We start from the raw sequence: 26,505 nt of genomic DNA, 5'->3' as shown, positions 1-26,505 counted from the left end.
ACTTAGAAAACTTAGACATAATCATGTACATGAGGTCATACAAATAACAAGTAGCAGAGGAATTAACCAGAATATTTTCCTCCTGACCCAAAGTCTATCAAATTGACAACACTGGACTGCAGACATTTACGAAAACTGTCCATTTTGTCTATGTTGTCAAGTCTAATAAATATCACTCACTACAAATTTAAGGAGATAATTCTGAAACAAAATCCTTATGGAATCTAACATTCTCTGACACTTTTAGGCCTTTATTCAAATTGCAAATACTCATAATATTCATTATACTTAACTCTGTAGGACCCAAGAAAAAGTACTATCAATTCCTTCTAAAATAGTCAAAAATAAAATGATTGACAAATTTCATATCTTTCTTTACTCAGTAATATGTTGCTAAACAACATAGCTAGAATTACTTGTTTCTAATATTTTAATAAACCAACTAATATTTGAAATACTTTTGCTAAGATCTCCATTGATCAGAAATCTATATATAATTTCAAAATAATTACTTTTAAAATGGAAAGACTCCTCATATAGTGACATTTATTTTTACATTACAATGAAATAATTAATGAGAACATGAAGGAACTATAAGAGTGGTGGAAGCTCCACTTACATCCCTGAAAGGAGAGGGATGGAGAGAAGAAAACCAACTGGGAAAAAGAAGGTTCCCCTTTCCTGTCCTACTATTTCTGGGAGTAATGAAACATGACAAAATGCATTCTGGCTCTTCAAGAATGTGATTTGTTCAGGAAATTTAAAAATAATAGTCAACATTCCTTAAAGCCTGAAAAAAAAAGCCTCATTAAAACGAATTGTTTTGCATGATAGAGATTAACTAACATTTCATATAACGAGAAAAGCACAGTTTGGAAATAGAGCTAACTTCTCAATTTTTAGATGAAATCATGATACAGAACCAAAAAAAGCTAAGTTAAAGATCTGGTATTATCTCCAAATTTTTAATAACTGGTTATAAGCGTTTGCTATATAGTTGCTGATCATTATTAATGAGTGAAATGCCAGTCTTAGCAGACTTATATGCAGTAAAGCAATGGTTTGCAAAAGGAAAACAATGATAAAGTTAAACTGAATTATTGAATTATTAAACATTTACCGAGGGATACTCTATGCGAGGTATTATGCTAAGTGCTGCAAGGATAAGACAATCAAGAAGACTTAGTTCCTATGACCAAGAAATTCTTAATCTACTCAGGAATTTAAGGCATGTACAAAAGTAATAGTAATTCAGACCTTTTCTATTAGAGTAAAAGTCAGCAGTTTCCACTTATTTGCCTAAGCCAAAAACCTGTGAGCCATCCTTGGTTTTTCTTCTTTTCTTACCTCATTTAGTCTAACAAGTTATATTTCCATTACATGCAAGAAATATCCCAAATCAGGTATCTGTAAAAAATTAATAAATCAGCAATAGATAGATGATAATGAAGGGATGATGAATGCATAAATAAAAGAAAAAAAGTATTTCTTCAGGCTAGCAAGGAGATAAGTGGCAGGAAAAGTGTTAAGAATTAGTGGAAATAGCTAACAGGTAAGTATTGGTGGACAGGCATAGATGTTTACGCCTGCAGAGATAGAGTAGGTGTGAGGTGTTCAAGCTAAGAAAAGACTTTAGAAACATGCACACACCAGGACAGCTGAATCCCTGGGAATAGGTGGATGAGACCACTACCAAGAATGAAAATAGAATGAGAGCAAGAAATAGTCGCACGTATTTAAGAACAATAAGAAGAGGTCATCAGAGGAAAAAAAGGCAGAAACACACTAATACTAATTTAAAAATATAACAAGAAAATGGCCTATTTGATACCATAGAGTGATTTATACTAATTTGAAGAATAATTTAGCAATGCAAGTGTCGATAATGTACTTTAAAAGTCAGTCATTTTATAATACGTAATTTTATTCAGATTAATGACAGTTTTGAGCCATAACTGACATCTAAAAAAATGTTGGATATAATTCAACTCTTCCATAGCAATTTAAGGGAAAAATTCATTCACATATATTGGTTTAAAAACTATAGTACCCACAGCTAATAATGTCATCATGAAAAAATTAAAATAAAATTTCTTTATTTCTTGCTAAGGGTTCATAAATAAGATATTTTATAGATCTAATGTCACGTTAGTGTCATATCTTATCCTATAGATGACATGTATCACCTTCATGAAAGAGCTACTGTTACACAATAAAGGGGCTTGTAAAATTCCAAAACTTTGAATTAGAGAAATCGAAGTTCAAATCTGAGTTTTACACTAATAATTCTATGACCCTATAAACATTACTTAAATTGTATGTGCTGCAATTTGTTCACAGATGGGCATCATAACACTGATTTTACACTGCTTTTCTAAGAATTAAATGAGATGATGGCTGTAAAGTACACAGTGCCTGGCACAGATTAAACACTAAAAAAAAAAAGGGTACATGATTTACTGGTAATAGTAATTGTATTAGTTTTATATTGGGTAATGAATAATTATAAACATCAGCTAGAAATAATACCTGATCCTTTTTCTCCTCCCCCCACCCCCCCATTTCTTAGTTTATAGTACTATTGGTCAGAAGTCCATTATGGTGTGGCTGGGTTTTCAGGACCTGAGGCTGAAATCATGGTGTGTGCTAGGTTGTGTTTCTTTCTGAAGATTCTGGGGAAGAATCAGCTTCCAACCACATTCAGGTTGTTGACAAAGTTCAGCTGTTTACATAAATGCCTTGTAAAACAAAGATCTCCATTTTCTTGCTGACCGTCACGGCTCATCTCCTAGAGCAGTGGTCCCCAATATTTTTGACACCAGCAATGGGTGCTCCTATGAAAATCTAATGCCTGATGACCTGAGGGGGAACTGAGGTGGTGATACTAGTGCTAGGGAGCAGCTGCAAATATGGGTGAAGCTTTGCTTGTTCTCTTGTCACCCACCTCTTGTTATGAGGCCCAGTTCCTAATAGGCACAGACCAGTACCAGTCTGCGACCCAGGGGTTGGGAACACCTGTCCTAGAGAATGTCCTTCCCATGTAACCATCTTCAGCAATGGAGAATCTCCTTCATGTTAAATTCCCTTTCCTATTTCAGATCTCCCAGACTTCATCTTTTACCCCTAGAACTAGATTTAAAAGTCTCATCTTAATATTCTATTACGGTCATAGTTGTGGTAACTGTCTTAATAACTGTCTATTGTATAACAATTTCAATCATTTAAAAGTTATCATTTCTTAGGTGTGGAAAAAAAACTAATTATGATTAAAAACCTAATAAATCCCTCATGTTTAATTATACACAGGAGATGCAATATATTTATGGAAGTCTGAATTTCTAAATAAAAGCCAGAAGAAGCTAGACTATCATTTACTTGCCTGTTCATATTTTTTTCAGAAACACTTTATTCCCTTGGTTTGTTCTGCACTTCCATAGTTCTTATCTTGAAAGCCAGCAATTCTCTTTTAATTCCATGTGTGACAAGAAATATCAAGCAATTCACAGATTCAGATAAACTTCTGGAGTTTGAGTCTTCCACTAGAAAGGCACCCCAAAAAGGAGAAGTTTAATCAAAGTAACCCTAGGATAAGTAGTTAAAGATCACTTAATTCCATGAATTCTCTTAGTAAACTACTTATGTTTTATTTTTAAAGAACCTCTCATTTTAACTCATTTTTATCTAAATTGTGAACAAATCTCCACATTATGCCATATTAAGAGCAAATGGAAAGTTCACCACTAATGCACACCTATCATACACCAGGTTTCTTTATGGGAACATTAATTCACTTAATCTTTTTTTAACATTTCTATGAATGTTAGTTACTTTATACCTGTCTTATTTACCAAGAAACCGAGGCTCAGAGAATAACTAACTAACCACTTAGTTAGAACATGCTAGATGCCAGAATAAAAACCTAGGTTTATCAGACTCCAAAGCCTGATCTCTTTCTAAACACAATACTGCCTCACAAGATTAAGATGGGTCACGTGGAGTCAAAAGAAAATGAAGAAGTTTTAACCTAATGCATCTAGTAGAAATGGTTCTTGCATTTAATATTTCTTTATTTCTTTGGTTTTTATAAATATATCCCTCTTCCAAGAGTCACATTCTTTAAACATGACTTATAATAAGCTGACAAAAGCTAGAATTTATGACTGAATACATCATTGCATCATTAATTTTACAAATAATCTAAGTTCCAATTTATCATGTACCAAGCAATACTGGAATTATGTACCTAAACCACATGGTTTTCTCATTTCCTTCTCATTAGCTCTTCTTGAGCATAATAACAGTAAAAGCTCTGATTTACAAAAAGTAAGGGGTAAAACCAGCAGCGTAAGAGTCAAAGATTCTGGATTTAGTTCTGTGCCAGGAACCCTAAGAGATTTTCTACTAATTAATGTCCTTTATGTCCTTTCATATCTAAACCCATATCCAAGGCCAAGATATTTGTCAAAGTCAAGGCTCACCAAAAAATGTGATAATGAGGACCCCAAGTAAATAAAAGAGTGGGGTTGTAAATCATCCTTTACCTTCCAGAGGTTAATGATTACACAATACTAATAAATAATGACCTCCTAGAGAAGAGACAGTCTCATTGCTATTCACTACTTTTGTTAGATTTAGAAATACTTAATTCCTGGTTGATCAGTCAAGGACTCTGTATAAAGATGCATCAGTTTGAATGCCCACTTTGTCATAAAATAACTGTGTGACTAAGGGCAAATAATTGGTTTTTGGTTCTCATTTTCTTCCTAGTACAGTGAGGATCATCGAATTACCTAACTCGTGGGACTAATAGAGTATCAAATCATAGCTAAAGTGCTCAGCATGTTACCTGGCACTCAAAACATGTTAGATATTATTTTAATTAGATTAAATATTTAGATAAAATCAATATTTTAATATTTAATTAAATAGCTTGTGCAACACAATTGAAAATTTAAATCATACATATTAAACTAACAGTCCATATCCTCAACATAGAAATACATTTTAGATTTACATCGCTCAGGCTTTAAATACATTTTTGTAGTTTCTGTACCCATTTCTATCATGTGCAATGAATGGCTCTTCTGGAGCTTTCATTTCCATGTTAGAATGCAGTGCAATTTGCCCTACAGACAACAGAGCCTATAGATCCTTTTGTTCACAATTGTCACTCACATGGTCCCCAATTCAGTAACAACGAAGGCCACTGAATTAGTCCATTTCACTATATTAAATCCAAACTCATCCTAAAGATTCTAATTTTATGTGAATTTAAGGTTCAGCAGAGCAACTCAGCCCATATATCAATCAACATTGTTTCTGAGAAGGATGACTCATTGCAAGGAATGCCAGAAGTATAAATCACTAAAATATAAAGATGAAACTGATAGTTAAACGCCTAAACTGTATCTGAGTGCCCTGAATAAGTGGCTAGGCAAATTACAAATGTGTCTATGTATTTTTAGGTATATAATTGTTAGATTTGCATATGTAATCAATTGACGAATAGTGAATTCTATGTACTGTGCCAGGAACTGAGGACACAGTAGCAAACTAGAAAGACATGGCCTCTGCTCCTCGTCCATTTAATTTCACTCTCCCTGGCAATTACTGTCACAGAGGCTTGAGATTTCAGGCTAACACTTCAAAGACTATCTCCTCTTAAATATCTGCAATTTGGGTTGTGGCTTCACAGTTCAAATGGCAAAGCTCTTTATTCCTGGGAACTGGGGAAGAAGGCTTTAAAGATATATCGAATCACTTGTGTCAAAAAAGCATAACAATTAACTTCATGAACATGCTATGCATGTTACACACAAAACACTGTTGCTGAATTATATATCTCGAAAGATTTAATCTGCATCATAAAGCAGTGTGTGTTATCTGTCACTACTGAAGATGAGTTACACCCTGAGGAATGGGTGCTTCTTACTAAGTATAATAATCATTAAGCTGCCAAATACCTCCAATTCTTCTTCTGAGTAAATGGTAGAGTTTACATCCCTGCCTCTTGAGCACATCTATCTGGTTTCCTTTGAACAATAGAATGTGAGTAACAATGATGTCAGGTCACATATGGGGAGAAGTTTCAAGTGACAATAAGCTCCTGACATGTTTTTTTTTTCCTGCCACAAAAACCAGAAATGTTTTTGGATGGTGGGTGTCCATAAGCCTGAGACCCTAATGAGGATGATGTATAGGATAGCCCAACCCCTACATATCCAGCCTCAGTGGACAGCGTTCAGTCATGAGCAAGATAAATGAAAGACAAATAAAAATTTGTTGTTTTACACCAAGAACTGTTGCTGCAACACAAACCAGTTAATTCAGATTAATACACTTAGTAAACAAATGTACATTCTGACCCTGTAAAAGTGAGAACCGGCTCAAAATGGTGGTGTAAAAAAAAAAAAAAGCCCCTTTTCTGAGGTTTTTGAGTAAAATGCTACTCAGATTCATCTGGTGACAGACTGATCTTACTATACGTTTTAGTTTTGACGTTTAACTAAAAATATCCAAGTAGTGTACTATAAGAGAATGAAAGAAGATATCCTTAATTTTATCCAGAAATTTGAAGACAAATTATTTGGTTTAGTGTTTGAACAACCTGAATCGAAATCGAGAACACCAGATAAAATGCAGGTTCCTGGGACCAAACTCAAACGAACTGAATCTTTGAAGATTTGTTAAATTTGATTTTAACAAGTTTTCAATATATTACTTCATAACCTTTATGAGAAATTTTGATTTAGGACCAGAGGCTACAAACTAATAATAGTCAAGAGTGTTTCGTTTGGGAATGAACAAGATTTTTTTTGTTTATATTTGAATTAGAATTGTTTGGCCTTTGAAAATTAAGACACTTCCCATGAAATCAATATTTACAACAATTTGAAAAATAATTGGAATATCTGGTGGCTCTAATCTCAAACACTTATATGGCAAAATTCAGATAAACTTAGCTCTCTTTACACACAAAAAATACACATGCTCCAGTTCTTAAGTCTCCATAACGTCAACTCATTCTTTTATCTGTCCCGTCCAAGAGAAGGATGAGTTTGGTTTCTTTTATCCTGCTTTCTAAATGTTGTTACACACATTGGAGATTATGTTCTAGAAAGTAGGAAAAAGAAAAGCCATTGAAGAATGTTGAACAAAAGAATTACATAATCAAATCTAATTAAAAAATAAAAATCCAGTCATATAGACAATAGGATAAAGCTAGGTTTATATATGCACATGTTTTTTTAAGGGCTGCACAATTTTCAATGGCCAGGCAGGTAACTTGACTGAGTGACATTTTCTAAATGAGACTTCTGGCTAAATGAAGAGGACACACTAATAGGGAAATTGTGGCTAAGTTTCAAATTTTGTCATCAATTTGATTTCAATTCCAATTTCTGTCACCAGGAATTTCAGTCTGGGATCACCAGATCTACTATTATTAGGAGAGAAGACTAACTTCACATTTTTTTATTAGAAATATCTTGATTTCTAAATTTTTAAGTTAATTATTTATCTAAAAACAACAGCAAGCCAATCAACCAGGTTGATATCTGTGTATTACAGGAGAACACAGTTAGAGTCAGGAGACTGGAAGGAAGTAAAGAGAATTTGAAAAATTATTCTCAGATGGATTTTTAACCTCTTACATCTTGACAAATAGGGATACCATTAACCATGCAGGAGAAAGACAGAATAAAAAGCAATTTTAGACAACAAAATTACTTCTAGAATTTAGTTTCTAGAAGTTTGTGAAATTTCATGTATGAAAGAACACAGTTCATCATTAGTCTATCCATCTATTCAGCAAATACTATGATTGCTATCTACCTCCTAGAAGCATTACACATAGTACTGGACTAATACAGCAGACAAGGCATAATAAATTTCTGCCTCCAGAGATCTCAGATTCCAGTAGATGGAACACAGAGTTACAGAACAGTACATTAATGCTATGCCAAATAAGGTAATGGGCAATTTGTTCAACAGATATGGGGTGTGTGTGTGTGTGTGTGTGTGTGTGTGTGTGTGTGTGAGATAGTCAAAAAAGGCTGTTAGAGAAATCTAAGCTAGCACCAGAAGAAAGAAAAATGTGTTCTCAAAAGAAGCAACAGCCTACATAAAGGCCCACAGGCTAGAGAAAGCCAAATGCATTAGAAAGTAAAAATTGAAACAAGGTCAGAAAATTCAGTTCACTTTGTGCAAGCGAGCTATATGTAGTGAGAGATGAGGTTAGAAAAGTGAACAAAGGCCAGAACCCTTCTACACTACCTTAAGTGCTTTAGATCTGATCCTAAAAGTAACAGATGCTCATAGAAGGGAGTTCATCTGGGCAATAAGGGGCAAATTTACACCAGAATACAGCATCAGGACTAGAGATCATCTACATATAGGCTAATATTCGAGTCTATATAATTAAATGAGATTGTTCTAGGAAAATCTTTAAAGTAAAAACAATAAGAATTAAAACTACAGAACCTTGGGGAGCACATATAAGAAGGAGAAGATAAAGAGGAATCAAAGAATGAAACAAATAAAGCTAGAGGGACAAAGAACCAGGAAAAGAGGAGTGAGTTTTAAGAGGAAGTATATCTATGTCAAACAGAGCAGAGAAGTTAAAGAGGATGAGCTTTGATGTGATGTTGCCATTTACATGACAAATATCAAGAGAGTGGAGCAATGTTTAGGAATGTAAACACTGATATTGTTAGATACAATTTGATATATTTAACACTACTTGACTTGTACCAATCACTTCCTACTCAAATCTTACTTAGCTTTAGGAGAAGCTCTTAGTTGAAATTGTCATGCAATGGAAGCACCTAGATTTGTACAAATTCCTAATTGCTAGAAGTTGAAAGAACAAACAGCCTTTGTACTCTTCCCAACCGGACAGACTTCAGGGGCTTAGCAGCCTTATTCTCCTAGCTTGTATTCAGGCCTACTCTATGTCTCTTAATTTCTCTGCAATGAAGAAAAAAAAATGATCATAAACTTCTATTCCAAGAACATTATCTTATACTCTATTTGCCTTGAAACAAGCTACAAAAAGATGCGAGAAACTGTAGGTGAAAGGGACATCGTAGGTCATTGCTACAGCTCCCTGGTCTTGATGTTTTGGAAACATGCTTGTCCAAGGTCATAGAGACTTTATAAAAGAAATGTTATCTTCCTGTATAAACTGATGTTTTTTTTCTTTATGTTTTTATATACTGCTTTGCTATCGCAGCTTCTGAACAAAGCAAAACCCCTCTCCTGTCTTAGTGTTTTTAAAATTAAAATACAATTAGTTTTTAATGATTTAGGGTCATCTAGGTTTATAATCTGGTCTCTGTAAGGTACTTTGATACAACCATGTATAATATTTTTAAAGGAAAATCACACTTTATATCTGCCCCAAAAGAAAATTTGGAAGCATCTGAAACGTAACATAAAATGACTTGAAGAAAGAGTTCTATTACTTTTCCACTCTCAAGATTATACATATGGTAAAATTTTATTTACCACAATACTATATTCAGATTTAAATTTGTTTTTGTAATAAATTATTTATACTAATTTAGTTCTTAACTTTCAGGTCAGTATTTTTTCCCACTAGTTAACTAAACTATCTAACACATTTTTATGAAGCAGAGTTCAAATATCACCATGGCATCATTACAGGTTAGTTTTAATATTTTCAATATAAAGACACTGGACAAGATGATGTAAAGGGTAGAAGCTTTGTACATTTCCTCTTACGACCACACCAGAGTTGTGATGAAACCACAGAGCAAATAGCAAGCAGAGTCACCTGGGGTCTAAATGAACAGATGCCCTACAACTAGGGAGCCAAATAAGAAATCACCTTGGAATGGTAGGAGGGAGCAGAGATCAGAGGCTGCCCAGTGCCACACAAGCTGAGCAAGACAGAGGCTATAGCAGCTGTTCCTCTTAACGGGACTGCGACTAAGACCAGACTTTTGCTGCCACCATCTCGCTCACTCTGAGCTCTGGCACTGGAGTGGCTGCTCAGGTGGCACCAGGGACATACAGGGGAACACTGAGTTGTCAGACTTCGGAGCAAGGGCCAGAGAGGAGGCCTTCTAAAAGTGCTGGATGTACCTACTGTTCCTCTCTTGATCCCTCTTACACCAAACGTGCGGACATAAATACCGCCATAGCTGAGACAACATCAAACTGGATAACAGAGTTCACTCCACCCAGAGAATTCCCTGAAACCCTGCCCCACCCAATTTGTGTCCTTATCCAAGCCACATCCAGTGGTGTCTTCGACATGCCATGTGTCCCTTGCTGGCAACACACACCGGCAGCAACCAGTCTCAGTTTCTAGAGCCTCTTGAGGCAACTATAAGCACAGCACAGGAGACAGCCACCTGTGGATTGCTTGCCAACCCTTACCAGGTCGCTCTGGAGGGGCGCAGTCTCGTGCTAAACCCGGCCTGCAGCTGAATCTCTCTCAGGACTGAGCAATGGGGCCACAGGACACCTACTGCACAAAACCATATTAATTAGACTGGAAGCCTTAGGAGCTTTACTTTGTACATATAAACGGACACTGAAAGTCTGACAAAATGTGGGGACAAAGAAACATCCCACATGAAAGAATAGAACAGAGCTCCAGAAAAAGAGCTCAACAAGATGGAGTCAAGCAATCTAACAGATGCCGAGTTATAAGGATGTTCAATAAATTTAGGGGAAGAATAGAGGAACTCAGTGAGAACATTAACAAAGAGAAAAAACAAAAACAGAGATGGAAATTTTAAATGAGAATCAGTCAGAAATAAGGAATACAATACCTGAGATGAAGAGTATATTAGAGGGAATCGACAGAGTGGATAAAGCGGAGGATCAAATCACCAATATAGAGGACGGGGTAGCGGAGGACACACAATCAGAATGGGAACAAGAAAAAAGAATACAAAAAATGAAGATAATTTAACGAGCTTATGGGACAATGTCAAGCATACCAACATTTGCATCAAGGGGCACCAGAAGGAGAAGAACAAGAACAAGAAGTTGAAAATTTATTTGAAGGAATAACAATAGAAAAGTTCCCTAATCTAGTGATGGAAATAGACATACAACCTCAGGAAGCATGAAAGTCCCAAAAAAGATGAACTTAAAGAGGCCACACCAAGACATATTATAGTTAAAATGCCAAAGGTTAATGACAAAGAGAGAATCTTAAAAGCTGCAAGAAAAAAGCAGTTAGTTACCCATGAGGAAGCACCTATAAGACTGGCAGCTGATTTCTCAAAAGAAACTATGCAGGACAGAAGGGCTTGGCACAAAATGTTCAAAGTGATGAAAACCCAGGATCTACAACCAAGAATTCTTTATCCAGCAAAGATATCATTTAGAGTCGAAGGAAAGTTAAAAGTTTCCCAGACAAGAAAAAGCTAAAGGAGTTCATCACCACCAAGCCAGAATTACAGGATATGTTGAAGGGACTTCTTTAAGAGAAGGAAAAAATGTATTGAAAATATGAATAAAAAATGGCAATAACTACATGTCTATCAACAAGTACTTCAAATGAAAAAGAATTAAGTGCTTCAATCAAAAGATAGGGTAGCTGAATGGATAAGAAAACAAGACACTTACATATGTTGCCTGCAAGAGACTCACTTAAGATTAAAAGACACACACGGACTAAAAGTAAAGAGATGAAAAAAGATATTTTTTAATGGATCTAGAGGGTATTGTGCTAAATGGAGTAAGTCAGATACAGACAAATGCCATATGATTTCATGTATATATGGAATTTAAAGAACAAAATAAATGACAACCAAAAAAAAATGAAACAAAAAGAAACTCATAGATACAGAGAATAATTTAAGTGTTCCCAGATGGAAGGAGGGTTGGGGGGGGGGGTCAGTGAAAAAAGACAAAAGGTTTCAGAAGTACAAATACTTACAAAATAGTCATGGAAATATGAAGTGTAGCATAAGGAATATAATCGATAATATTGTAATAAATATATATTGGGGAAAAGGGGTACTAGATTTATTGGGATGATCACTTTGTGAGTTATATAGATCTCTCATCGCTATGCAATACATCTGAAACTAATATAATATTGTATGCCAACTATAATTAAAAATTAAAATATTATTAAAAAATAAAGTACAGGCCAGTAAAATAAAAATATTTTCAATATAAATATAAATATATTTGTATGTATAGAGTGCAATATAATTAAAATATACTGAAAACTGGATAGAGAAATTGTATTTAACATTATGAAGTATATTCACAGAAATTATGTTCAATCTAATATTTACTAAAATTTTGTAAAGGAATATTGTAAGGAATAAACTTGTCTATAATTATACTCTAAAAAATAAGGTTTATCACTGCCATTCTTTAGAAACAGAAATGTGAATTCCTAATTGTTAAAAAACCAAGACAGTAATAATAATAATAATAATAACAATAACAACAACAACATTTAATGAGCATTTAAAGCATCTCTTCTCTTCATGCAGTATATTCTCTATAGTGCCCCCTGTTTTACAAAGTGGTAGCTTCAGCAGAGTATTTTCTCGCTACTCAAATGTACGGACCAGCAGCATTAGCACCACTTGGGGGCCTATTAGACATGTAGACTCTTAAGCTCTGCAAATTGAATTAAAATCTGCATTTTAATAATCACCACCTTGGTAATTCTTATTCAAATTCAAGTTTTAAGTACTTTAGATATATCATCAATTCATCATTGGAACTGATTTTTTTTTTTACGAAGTAGGAAATTGAGGCACAGAGAGATTAAGTACCTTTTCTATTAGTATTAGTACATGTTATAGGCATCAGCAGTAGCCACCGAATATCTAACACATCTCTCTTGTAAGACATTCCCCATTTTATTTAGGGTAGAAATGTTCCCAACCCCAGGTAAGACACTTATTTTCTCAGAAGCTCTCCTAGCAGGAAAAGGCTATGAGACAAAGGTGGACATCAGCTATAAGTGCTGGGAATGCTTATTATTCTGATAAAAAGAACCGATGGAGCTGGTCCCATCCCTTCCTTTATTCCAGGCTTAATCATGGGGATGATAGCTGGAGCTGCAGCAGCCAGAAGTGAACACTAAGAAAGAAAAAGTGGAAAAATAAAGTCTGAATTCTTGATGCCATTGTTTTAATAACTCAGTCAGTACTAGGAACACCTACCTTTTGTGAGAAATATTGATTCCCACTGGAATCACTGTAGATAGATTTCTATTTTCTGTTGCTTTCAGATAAACACATCCTTAACTGATAAGTGCTGCAATGATATTTTTCTTTCACCTATATTTTATTCCAATGTTAAGAAGCAAGGTTTCCTTTATTTCTAATTGGCATTCAGTTTGCACTATAAAAAAACACTTAGAATTATTACAACCTGTCCTAATGTCTTCAGACAGAAATACATAAAGTATCACACCAACCTCTCTGAGTAGTAGAAAAATTGCAAAAATGACAAATCACAAAATGGTTCCCTAAAGGTAAAGGATCTGATAAAGAGACATGTGCTTTCCGCCTGACTAACTTTCATATCCACTCACTTAAACATGCACCTGCCCACTTTCCTCATCTGCTGATAGATTTTGCTTAACATCCCAGCTGTTTCAAGGAAGCGGTAACAGCAGCAGAAATTGCAGCTGCCCCCTGCAACTGGTAGCAGTCAAATGTCCGAATGTAAGATATCTGTATTAGAAGCTGTCACCAAAAGTGACAAAGACTAGATTGGGTGTGGCAGCAGCTAAAGGAGAGTGACAAAAGATGACAATTTCAGTATAATAAGCAGAACTGCATTGAAATGTAAATATCTTCATCTCGAGTTAGCTACTAGATCCCATAGGACTTTTCATCACCCCCGTATTTCACCAATAATAATGGAAAGCTTAAATGACCCTCCCTGTTAAAGCTATGAGTCATACCATCAGTTTGGTGGCAGCCAAAAACACCTTCAAGAGCCCTTCAAATTATCCGAGAAATTTGAGAGAATGAAAGTTGAAATGAATTCTGTAGCAATGTTCATCTGCCTGGTGTTATCTTTTAAGAATTTAGACACTATTTTCTGTTTTATATATTTTAAGAATATTAAGTTTATTTTTGACATGTAATCTCTTTTAAATTGTGACATACTTAATATAAGCACCATTAGTAATATGGTTCTATTTAAGGTTTTCCTGTTAGTTATCTTTGACCTTGTAACTCTGTAATGACTATTAAGGCAAAGGCTACTTAAAATGCTAACAGGATACTCAGTTTTAATTGCTAGTTATCAAGGGACTTTACTGTTCTCTTAGAAATGTTCTAATGACAACTTCCTTTAAAATGGCTCTACATTCATCATTTTTCCTTTTTATGACATTTCACCACCTACTCTCTTAAAATTCTAAAGCCTCTCCTCCCCTAACATGTGTTGGATGATTATTTCTCTACTCTACAAAGCAGAATCATGAGCCTCACATTTTTTGCTTCGATGATTATCCTCTCACATGCCCAAGACAACTAATTAAATCTAACCTCCCATAGTCTCCTCTACCAGACCTGAACACCAGACTTACAATTCCATTTTCTTTTAATTAAGACTTCTTCTTTTTTGGTATCCAAATTTTAATCTTCCTTGTAAACCCAGCTGGCATTTTAGTTCACTATTTTCTTTCTTGAGATTTCGGAGAGTTTCTCTATGTAATCGTGATAACAAAAATGAATTTACTCTCGTTCTCTGACTATGGCTGATTTGCTTAATTCTATTGTAAGGACTCCTAAAAAATTCATATAATTGAAAAAAAAACTGGACTCTCCAACCAAAATATCTGATTAATAATTCAGCATATTTTGCTTCAAAATCAAATATCTTCTCATGTGTAACTAGGAGTAACTGGAAACCTCTCTTCTCTTTCTAAATGTCTCCGATGACATTTATCTTTGTTCTCCAAACCACTCCTCCAATTCAGGTCTGGAGATTCTTCCTCACTGTAAAGCTTTTAATACATACCATTCTAAAAGCATCTGTTCCTTTTACTTTCTTAATGGAAGTCAAATGCTTCCCCAATACTTCTAAAATACTTTCAATACCACTACGACATACATCTAAATGATAGGTTTGGAACTGCTATTAGGAGACATTTATAGTTCTTACCCTTTCTTCAATCTTCCTTAACCTTGTGACATAACGCCACTCCTCTACTCATAGAAAAAAATCCAGGTGTACCACTAATATCACATTCCTGAAATATTCCTAAAATTTATTAAACTTTATCTCCACAAAATAGTTGAAAATAGCAGTATCTTGTTCTTGACATACATTTTTTTTCTGTAAATATCATATTGAAAGAAGAAAAACCTTGCTTTTTGTATGCTTTAAATCAAATTAGTAATACTTTAACTGAACATGTCTGCTAAGAATACTGAAATACTTAAATACAGAAAGAATGGCACTGCACATGCACAATCTTTATGCTACATTTTGCATTCATTCCTTTAATTCATTCCTTAATACGCAAAAATGAAGAATTCTAAGAAAAATATTTTCTGATAAATTGACTTCCCTAATTTGATGAGATTCAATATGAAATTTTTTAGATTTAAACATTAATTTTATTATTTATCTCTTAGTCTTAAATGATAAATCTGTACTTTGAGAAAAGAAGATATATTAAGTTAAAGACAAGTTTTCAAAATTCTGTGTTTTGTCAGGAATATTAAAAATTCAAAAGAAATCAACTAAATACTTGTTCATTATACTTCATGTCATTTGTTTATTTTTTATTTTACATGACATGTCTAGTTATTATTGAATTCATCTGTAGCTCAAAACAAACTAAGATAAGGTAGACAATAAGTTTCCTTAAAAAGAGAACTGAGAAGTATGAAGAAGTTTCAACTGGAATTAATGCTTACCTTACTACCTGTGGGAATGCCATGTAACATAAATACTCTCAACATCCCTGAGACAGATACAGAAAAAAACTGTTCTCTGATTGTTATACTCTTCTGTAGATATGATAAGTTTCAGCTTGGCAGTAAATACACCAGAATTCACTCTTCCATTTCTGAGAGAAGATTTATAGTTCAATAAAGATAATATAGGATGATTATACAGTATTCTTAATTAAGGAAGGAAAGAAGAAACCAATGTCTATAATATTCAAAAGGCAGAAAGAGCCAAAATATGGGGTGATATGAATTTCTGCAAAGACTGGTTCTTGCTCATCACAATATTTCCAGCATTTAAAATAGGACCCAGCAAATCCTTGCTCCTTAGTAAGAAGCAGTTGAATAAATGAATTATGTTTATAGATGCAGAACTTGGCTAACTCCAATTATATGATATAAGTAAAAGTGATTTTTTTACTTCTCTGAACTTCCGTAGTATGCTCTTATAGTAGGAGATATGTTGTAAGGTTTCAAGTTCTATTAAAAATCATAATATACCTATCTTATCTGTCCTCCAAGGGCTTCCTCCTCTGTAGACCATTTACATCTTTATATCCTACAGAGTGTCTGTCACATCAGAAGCCTCAACAGATATGAGTTAAAGAATAGAATACTAGAATAATTTAATTTGACTCTTTCCATGTTAACACACTACAAAGTAATGATTTTCTGACTGGCCAAGCTGTTCACTTGGCCATCGCTACTACCAACACAGATTTCTACAATGTGACTGAGTTGTAGCAATCAAAAAAATAATACTAAAATAAATGTCTATGGTACAATTTATGCACTGTGTGTTAGGGGTTGAAAAAACGAAAACTTAAATTGCACCTGAGCTTAAATATTAACGGGCAAACAATACAATGAATGAGGTATGACTGCGTCTGAAAAAGCAAAAATTATAACCCCTCAAAATTATGACTGAGGACAACACCTTTTTAGCAGCAACAGCTGAGAGAACAACTGCTACTAACCAAAAATGTTTTAAGATGAAAATATAAGTAGTATTCTCTGGGTCATGTATTTCAATGATGTCACCTTGAATTTTGCTGGAGAAATGCTATTTGGGAAGAAAGTTCCACCATCCAATCTAATATATATAATTGTTGCCATGTACTCAGTCTACCTTTCCTCTAAACGAGTCACAAGCTATATATTTAGTTACAACAACAAACAGAAAAAGTTTTGCAAAACCACTTCGCTCTAAACATTTCTGAAGAAACCTCTTACTACCATTCTCTGACAGAGAGTGGGCAAGCAACATACAGCATTAGTGAGGGTGTGCAGAAATGCTATGATGTTCCTTAGTCTTGCCATTAAATTTTAAAAAGAATCCTGAAATCTGAACAAAACATTGCTGTCTCTTATAAGCTAGAATGCACTATGATGAAGCCCATACTATTTTCATGCCAGAGGGTGAGAAGCAGGACAGGCTCCAGACAAAACTGAAGGATATGACTTCAAAAGTCAAACGCGGTTTCTAGCCTCCCCAGTAGCATCTCACTTCAGGCAGCCAGTACCTTTCTGCTTCTGTTTTATGCTTCTCACAAAATAATTAAATAAATAGGAAATAACAAATGACTTGATATTGATCATTTACACATTTACCAAATGCTATTTACACTCTTGTGTGAAATCATCCAACTAATTTCCATTTTCTCACTCATACAATAATCAAAGGCAGTGCTCCCTGTCACCTTTAGGTAACTCAAGTGGGATGGAGAAGATCTGGTGATAGACACTGATCAAGTTTCTGAAATCTTCTATGCCCTGGGCTTATTCTGAAGGTTATCCTACTACGGACACTTTAGGGGATACCAGAGAGCTGAGTCAGAAGGGAGTAGAGACTAGACTCTTTAGGAGCATCGGCCCCAATCACAGCTGCTGAATGAGTTGGAGAATGCCAAATGTCACATTTTTTCAAAAAAGGAGAGGACCCAGTACCTGGAGTTTATTATGCTCCCTCTATCTGAGACTAGAACTTCTTGACAACTCAGTCTCTTCCTTTCTACTTGTCTTGCAACCCTCTTTTATCCTTCTCTCCCTTTCAATTCTATACAGAGATTTCAGTCTGTTCCCACCCTTCACCTCATATAATGCTATCAAGTATCAGTCATACACTCTACAGTTGTATGAATCACAGTTTTGCTATTCAAGTACCTGGCACATCCCAGGTTAACAGGTGAACATGTTTTCAGTTTTCTGTCTCTAATATCATCACAGATGTCATGTACTGAGTTTTTTATTCCATAAATGTAAATGTTTCTACATACAAATTCATTATCATGAATTAATAATGCTAAATTATTCTATGTCATCATGATACTTATAAAGGTCAATAAATATGTCACTTATTTTGGATAGATTTTGTTTTCAAAGATTCTGTACACACACACACACACACACACACACACAAAGATATGGCTATGAAATAAAACTAATTTCATTAAAAAAAACACAAACATCTCCTTTCTTTAAATCTGAGTAACATGTGCTATAAATTTATCAGTTTTTTAGAAGTCAGAGCTGTTATAAATTTAAGTGAAACAGTAGATGATGCCCTATTTTGCATTCATAGTGGAAGTAGTGCAGTGGAACCACCGATAACATCAATAATATCAGTATGTAGTGAGTTTCTACTCTGCATTTCAGAAGCTGTCCAAAGGATTTAGATAAAAAAATTAAATTCCCAGAAACCCAATAAGTCACATGATTTACTCTCATTTTACAAATAAAGCAACCAAAGTAAGAAGAGTTTGTATAACATGCTAAAAGTTTTATAGTTAATATATGGTGGCAAAATGATTCAAATACAAAGGAGTCATTATCCAGAGGCCTTGATCTTAATCATTGCATGATAAGATGCTATTTGTAGGATAGACACCTTCTTAGGTCCTGGAAGAGATCATATTTTTCTGTATTAATCTCTGCCCACTGAATAGCTTATATTTTATTTTTATAACTTTGAGAGTAGTAAAATTCATAGAAACATATATCTCACTACAGCCTGAGGATAAATAGCTAAGAGTGAAGTTGAAAACTGACCCTCAGAGCCTAAGTCTATGACCTGACATCATGTTTTTCATGGCTTTAAGCAGAAAGATTCTTCAAGTTTTAAGAGTATAAAGCAAGAACATTGGGGAGAAAAAACTTCTATTTAGATGATCCCCTCAAAACAGTTTTTTGAAATGCAGTTAAGCACGGTACTCAATTTAAATTTTCCAGACTAAATCTATAATTTAGATACCAAGCCTTGTCATTTCTAATAGATGTCACTGTGGATGTTAGCTGTCATAAATATACAAGACCTGTTTATATACTCATTTTTCCAATGACCCCATAAAATTGGTTCAAAAAACAAATACTGCTCTTTTTATTTGGCTAACAATGTGACAGCCTCCTGTGGAATTGTAAAAATCCATAAGTGGTACCACAGGTCTTAATTCCAATGACTAAAATGAAGACAAAAGAAAAAAAATGAATTAGTTATTAGTTCTAGTTAATTTAAATGTATAGTCTTGGTGAATTAGATATCAAGGCAAGCCAATCTTGGGTTTCCAGGTTCAGAAGGGAGTAAGCCTACCAAATGACTAAGACTTCCCAATATTTTCTTATCACATTTTTAAAAGATACGACTTCTTTAGATGATGTTCTCCTTGAAGAACTGTCCTCTTCTATTCCTAACAATATTAACACTTATCGACTGTATGTTGTATTATGTTCTCCTAAGAATTTTAATTAACTTGAGCCGCACAATATCTTTGTGTGATAGAAACAGAATAAGTAGAACTTCTCCCATTTCAAGAGGAGTAAGTAAAATCACATATGAGATAAATGAACCCAAAATCACACAGTTAGAATCACAACTACCATAAGTCAGGAGTTTAAGCAATCGATATAATAATCGTTTTAATTCACCAAGAACTCAGCCAAAAGTATACTGATGTTAATAGTGAAATTCCAGTGTGGTTAATTAAACGATAATTGCTCCATTGCTTTTAAGAACAAGGTAGATTAAATAAGTGATTCTTTTCCTTGTAGAATACCAAAATAAAATAAAATAATAAAATAAAATAAAATAAAATTTATTCAATAAATATTTAATTGAGCACTTATTATGTACCAAGCACTGTTTTAGATGATTGGGAACCAAACGACAAAATTGGCAAAAATCCCTGACCTCAGTAAGCTTACATTCTAGCAAAAGAGATAAAAATAAGCAATTGGTATAATGCTAATAAAGAAATAAATGATCTTGTATGTATCTGGTTGGCCAGAATAGGCCTTATGAAATGATGACATTAATGGATATACAGAGAAGAGGACTAGCCAGGAAAAAAAGCTCCAAGGAGTGTCCTGGTGCATTCAATGAACAGAAAGGAAACCAATGTGACTGCAACAGCATTAGCAAGAAAAAGACTTGTGTGAGGTGAGGTCAAAGAAAGAACAGGGAGACAGATCATGCAGGTCCTTGGAGGCCACCACAATAAATCTGGGTTTTATTCTGAATGAAGCAGAAATCTTTGCAGGGTTTAGAGCATAATCTGACTTAAATTTTAAAGAGGATCTATTATTAATGACTAAACATCTTAAAATTTTATCACTCAACATATTGTATAACTTTTGTCATAAATATGAATCCCAATTTACCCTTCTTTCAGAAGAAAATACTATTATTCCCATTTTCTCTAAAAAGTTACTAAAGTTCGAAATATCTAAGTAACTTGTCTAGAGTAGGATCTAGTAAGTGGTAAAAAGGGTCAAAGAAAAGAACAATTTTTCCAACTTGTGGTCTAAAACTGATTATTCTTTCCTATGTACTCATTTATATTAAAGTCACAAAGGAAAGAAAATAATGAGATTTATTATCCAGATTATCCGTCAATAGATATGCTCAGTCTTATATATTAAAATTGAATCAAATCCATATTTCTCTTATTAATTTCTGGTGCATAATAATACAAATGGTTTCCATGAACTTTCTATTTGAAATGACATATGACCATTCGGGCTAAGAATTTTGGATGCAGAAGTAACCATAATGATAATTTAAAATTTCAACAGTACATTTAGAAAGTTTTTCAGTCTTCTAGTTATTATTTATTAACTCTCTATTATATGCTAGTCACTTATTAAATTCTTTGCATATGTTGTTTTATTTAATATTAATTAAATACTTAAAAATAGTACCATCTGTAATCCCATTTATGCAGGGAAAATGTGGACCTAGGAGGCTAAATATTGAAAGGTCAGAGGACTGCTCAGTACTAAAGACAAGATTTTACCTAAATCTCCACAGTCTAAAGTTAAGTTCTCTTCACTAAGCCACACTACCTTTCTGTAGCATGATGCTTAACATGTCGTTTCAACATTTCTAACTAAATGGTCAGTAGCCCCATTTTACAGATTAACTGATCATAGAAAAGTTAATCAAGCAATCAAATTTATTTTATGGCCACAATATGCAAATCAATATTTAGATGCTGAGAGCACAGAGGATTCATGATACAATATCTGTGTCAATGAGTTTGCAATTGTGTTAAAGTAACAAGAGACACATAAAAAGGTAATAAGTAATCCAAGATAGTGCATAATAAGTACCAAATGAAATGTAGAGGCACAAATGATAACGAAATTCAACAGAGAGAAAATTGAATCTGGGTGCTTCAATTCAGTTAAGAAAAATCTGCACAGAGAAGGTCAGTGTTGAGGTGGTCCGTAAAGGAAAAATAGAGTTTAGATTATTAGAGAGAATGAGGAAAATAATTCCAGCGAGTGAGGATAATATGGCCAAAAAGCCAAGGGAGCAGATGTGAATGGATTATCAAGAGAAAATGAAAAGATGCATTTGAAGTACAGGACAGATGAGAAGGCAAACTAAAAATGAAGCTAAAGAAGTAGATTTAGAAAACCTTGAGTGGCAAATTAGAAATCTAAGGGAGGAGGGAAAGAACAGATCTTTGTTGAAATGCTAGTGTGTGGCACCTGCTTTGCATACACTTTTCATGTAATCTTCTGAACAAGGTTGAAATGGAGATCTACCATGGCCATTTTAAATGAAGAGAAACAGAGATTATCTGACCAAGGCACAGCTTTTTGTGTGTGGATAGAGCAGAAATTCCAGTCTAAATCTATCTGCTGCCAAGGGCTATACTCTTTTCACTCCTCCTCACTGCCAGCTACTGAAGGCAATGGGGAGCCACCAAAGATATCTGATCGAGAGAAAAGAGTGACATAAGGAAAACATTGTAAGATTAAAAGAAGACTAATATGACTGTGAGATATTATCATATGTACAATATCAGAAAAAAATGGAGAAAGAAGACACCCGGCAAGAAGAGCCATTTAGTCTATTGCATTAACCAAAAAAACCCGCAATGACGAGGATCTATATCTGAGTAATGACAATGGAAGTAAAAAAATTTAAGCAATATTACAAAACAAAAATGAAGTGATAAATCGCAAAACTCATGTCCTTCAAGATAGTTTGTACTACCCAACTGTATACTCGCAGCATAATTATTTCTCCTAAAACCTCAGAACCAAATTCAAGGTCTAGCTCAAGTATTTTATGTTTTTGACGGCATATAATTTATTTAAAAGTAATAAAATCTATGGCTTAGGAAAAATGTCTGCCTTAGTGCAGTCTACCTCAAAGCACCATCATGAATTATGAAAGCCTTTTATTAGGCATAGTTCTATTATATGAGTTTGGAAATAGCTCATTGCCATGTATGTTAACATGAACAGTAACTTCTTATATCCATGTACATTAGACATATTGATTACTAAGGAAATATTCTCTTCCTTTTAGGTTTTCCTTTTAGAAAATTAAGTGTAGATTAAACAGTTGAATTCTCTCTAAGAGATACAATGTGTCATATTTCTGAACATAATTCCATCCCAGCACTTGCTCTTAAAATGCAAGGTACTGTTCAGGATTCAAGAAAAAACTAGTAGCAACTAAATGGCTTATTCCTAAAATCGCTTTGAAAATTTCAAGAATGCCAAACCTGTACTACATTTTAGAAATGTCACATGCATGTGTAAAGAAATATGACAAGATCCTAAAAAAGTACGTACTGAAATACAATCTAGATACTCTTTTATTTATGTTCCTCATTTCTGCATATCTGTACTGATATGAAAACAGGCATCTGTAAAATGTGGTGAAGGAAACCAAAGATACCACAGAAGCATTTCTGCCCTATAATGTTACCCTTTAATATACTGTAAGTTTGAAAAAACTTAGCCATCATAAAAGAACAAATTTAAAATCTATTCATATAGAAGATCTGGGCTTTTCTATGACTTTAGATATTCCATAAAAGATACATTAAATATATTATGTGTGTGTAAAGGGAATCACAGGTAATGTTTATTTCCTACAATTTTCTTTCTATTATCTATGGTATTTCGATACACAGCAATGTGTTTATACATAAAATGCATTAAAATATGATTATTGATCTTAACTTATAAAGGTATTATTTTGTGAGAGTTTTTTTTTTTTTTTAAAGAAAAACAAATTTTACCTCCCAGTCCTGGTCTAAGACGATTATCGTAACCATCCAGAAGTCTGTCTAGAATTCTTGTGAAGATAGTAATGTTATTTTTAGCTTCATCTTCTTGGATGTTAGCCAGCACCAACCTAAACAGATAATTTTACAAGCTGATATATATACATATGTCTGTTTCGCAAGTGCTAACATGCTCTTCTTCCTTGATTTGAATTTTAAGTCTCCCTAAGGGAGCCATCCATTTAATGCCATCCATTTTCCTCCTTTTGTTCGCTTTTAAATACTAGTACATCTATGGGGAAGGTAAACATGCTGTGGAAAATGGATGCTAAATAATAAGTTATTAGAAAATTTATTGTCAAAATTATTTCAGATATCTACCTCTCAGTATTGTGTGCAGAGTACTCAGTTTTTCTAAATTCTATTCCCTAGAATATATTATGATTGTAGATTAGCACATGCAGATACTATTAGTAATTCTATTCTGTGTTTAGAAAGGTATGATAACCAAAGGGTTTCCTGAAATAATTCTTCAGTGATTTGCAAATTAATTGGGGGAAAAAATTGCCTTCTTGGAAGCACGAAATTCTCTATCTTCTTCATAAATGTCTTTCTTTTTTTCCTTATGTCTTTTTCTCTTTTAAACCAAACTGATATCCTTAGTTTGGGTATACCTCCACCCAATGGCCAAGTGCAATATAGACATCAGGGGAACTCCACTGGCTGTGTTCCAGGTTCCACTGTAGCTAGGAGGTGGAGGTGGGCTCTGAAAGGATCAGTAGCACACACACAGCAGCAGAGAGGCTTGGAGGAGACCCCTTGTAAGTGGCCTCTGAGGAGGATAGGGGTCACCTGAAGATTCAAATGCCCAACTACTTCTGTATGCTTGTGTGATAAATTTATAGAAAGAACAAATGGTCTTAAAATATCGCCATAAGAGGGTTAAAAACAGTGATTTTCTCCATTATTTCTCCATCAGAAAGCCAGAGACCTGATTTTGTGGCATCCAACAATTTGGAACAGAAGCAACTGGGTATATAAAACAGAATGTCCCTTTTCTCTGTCATTTTCCCCCCAGAATGATTCATAGATTTATACTGTTGGCCAAAAAAAAATATTTTCTATAACAGAATAAAATACTGTCATGAGCATTACTGGTAAAATATAGAACGGGAAATTAATAAAAATAAATACATTAAGCACTAAAGATTTTCAGTGTTACTAATTGACCACGGTTTGCTCACTACTTTATAATAAAAGATTCTGTGTAATCTACATTCTGATCAAGATGTATTGTGTAAAATATCATTGACAGAGTCCATTTGCATGTAAATTATTATACCACTAGTAGCTAAAAATAGTTATAATACATCAAAAATTGGTAACCAGGTTAAAATAAATATTCACCTGACAGCAGTGAAAATATTAAAATGCCAATATGAATATAAACACTAAAAATTATATAAGCAAACTATTTCATACTTTTCAGCCTCAAAAGTTTCTAAATTGCTTTAAGCTAATTTAAAAACTAATCACTAAGGTAGTCATAAAGTTCCACATAGATATTTTCAGTCAAAAGTATTTTTTCATCACATGTCACATTTTCTTTCTAGAGTTAATATTAAAATGTTAAATGAGATTGTTTTCCGATTAAAATAAATCTTTAAAAAGAGATTTCTTCTTAATTCTAGAAAATATTTTTATACTTGAAAATTTATTTAAACAAGAAAATGAAAATTAAAAGGCAAATAAATATATAATAAAGACTTGTTTTCTAAAAATGGAGTGGTTACACGAACATTCTTATAAATATTGTATTTTCAGACTCATGGTATTTTCAAAACATATCCTAAAGGCAACAAATAAAAGATGCCCATTGATTATACAAATCAGCAAAGACTATAATTATGATGAAGTTACTAAAAACTATAAAAATTATTTTCATGTTTGTAGAACATAAGCAAAATAAAATTAGCTACATGTTTAAAATAAGTACTCTTTATGATAGTAACCATTTTAGTAATACAAGATCTCTAAATCAATAATATAAAAAGTTGATTAATAAATCAACCTTTTATTTTATTTGTGATTGTGAAGTTGTATACTACCTCCACCTAGAGGTTTAAGGCTTACATATCATTTGGGTTTTCTGTGTTGACTAAAAGAGCCAAGACTATAAAAAGGAAAAAAAAAAAATTAACACTCAAATCATTTTAGCTTGTGCTTTTTTGTTTGGCTTAAAAGAAAACTCTTGGCTTCTTTACTGAATTTTGGTGTTATTATAAGTGCATATGTCTTAATCACTTCAAGTCCTTGCAAGAACGTGCCAATCAAAGGATATCGTTTTCTTTAGTGATTTTTTAAAAGAAAATATTTCTGTTTACTTTTGTATTTATAGATAAAAACAAGAAGCAGCAAACTTTCTTATTGTCTCTGTCACTTCATAGTTCAGTTTCCTAGTATAACCTTTTTCGATTAGAAATAGTTCTTCAAAATACTCCAGCTTCTCAAAAGCCACCCCTGCATTGATGCTATTTAAGAAACACATCTTTAGCCTGAATTAAAAGAATCATATACAATAAACATCTCACCTGACTGGGTCCCACATCAAGAAAACAAGAAGCAGCAACTGCATGTTGAAAATGTTCAATTTCGTCTTCATCGCCACTCTTTGTAAAGCTATGAAAGAAAAACAAAATACAATGAAAATTAAAGTCAGTCCCACAATCCAAAAAGCCCAAAATACTCATTTATGTTTGGAATTGGAGTTAAAGCTACGAGATTATTCCAGTGGAGTGAGCGTAGGCGTGATGATTGGATAAGGGATTCTTTTTCCTTTCTTCCTCTTCTTCTTCTTCTTCTTCTTCTTCTTCTTCTTCTTCTTCTTCTTCTTCTTCTTCTTCTTCTTCTTCTTCTTCTTCTTCTTCTTCTTCTTCTTCTTCTTCTTCTTCTTCTTCTTCTTCTTCTTCTTCTTCTTCTTCCTCCTCCTCCTCCTCCTCCTCCTCCTCCTCCTCCTCTTCCTCCTCCTCCTCCTTCATCTTCTTCTTTTTTTTTCT

General features: G+C 33.8%; 1 protein-coding gene across 4 annotated transcripts in view; it reads right to left on the bottom strand.

The window, feature by feature from the left end:
• GABRA2 (gamma-aminobutyric acid type A receptor subunit alpha2) overlaps positions 1 to 26,505 on the bottom strand; it is a 120,418-nt gene that overhangs the window by 92,711 nt on the left and 1,202 nt on the right. For 3 of the 4 annotated variants that reach the window (XM_016145847.2, XM_016145864.2, XM_016145854.2), the window contains exons 2-3: positions 26,041 to 26,128; positions 23,465 to 23,580 (exon numbers count right to left, since the gene is read on the bottom strand). In XM_016145847.2, coding sequence (XP_016001333.2) covers positions 23,465 to 23,580; positions 26,041 to 26,111 — 187 coding nt within the window. In that variant the 5' untranslated portion in view covers positions 26,112 to 26,128. Of the gene's footprint in view, positions 1 to 23,464; positions 23,581 to 26,040; positions 26,364 to 26,505 lie in introns of those variants that run through there. The other variant, XM_036227966.1, reaches the window with a different exon arrangement.

Source organism: Rousettus aegyptiacus, unplaced genomic scaffold (genome assembly GCF_014176215.1).
Source record: "Rousettus aegyptiacus isolate mRouAeg1 unplaced genomic scaffold, mRouAeg1.p scaffold_m13_p_10, whole genome shotgun sequence".
Classification (NCBI taxonomy): Eukaryota; Metazoa; Chordata; class Mammalia; order Chiroptera; family Pteropodidae; genus Rousettus; species Rousettus aegyptiacus.
The sequence above is the reverse complement of the archived record's forward strand: the minus strand, read 5'-3'. Positions and strand labels throughout refer to the sequence as shown.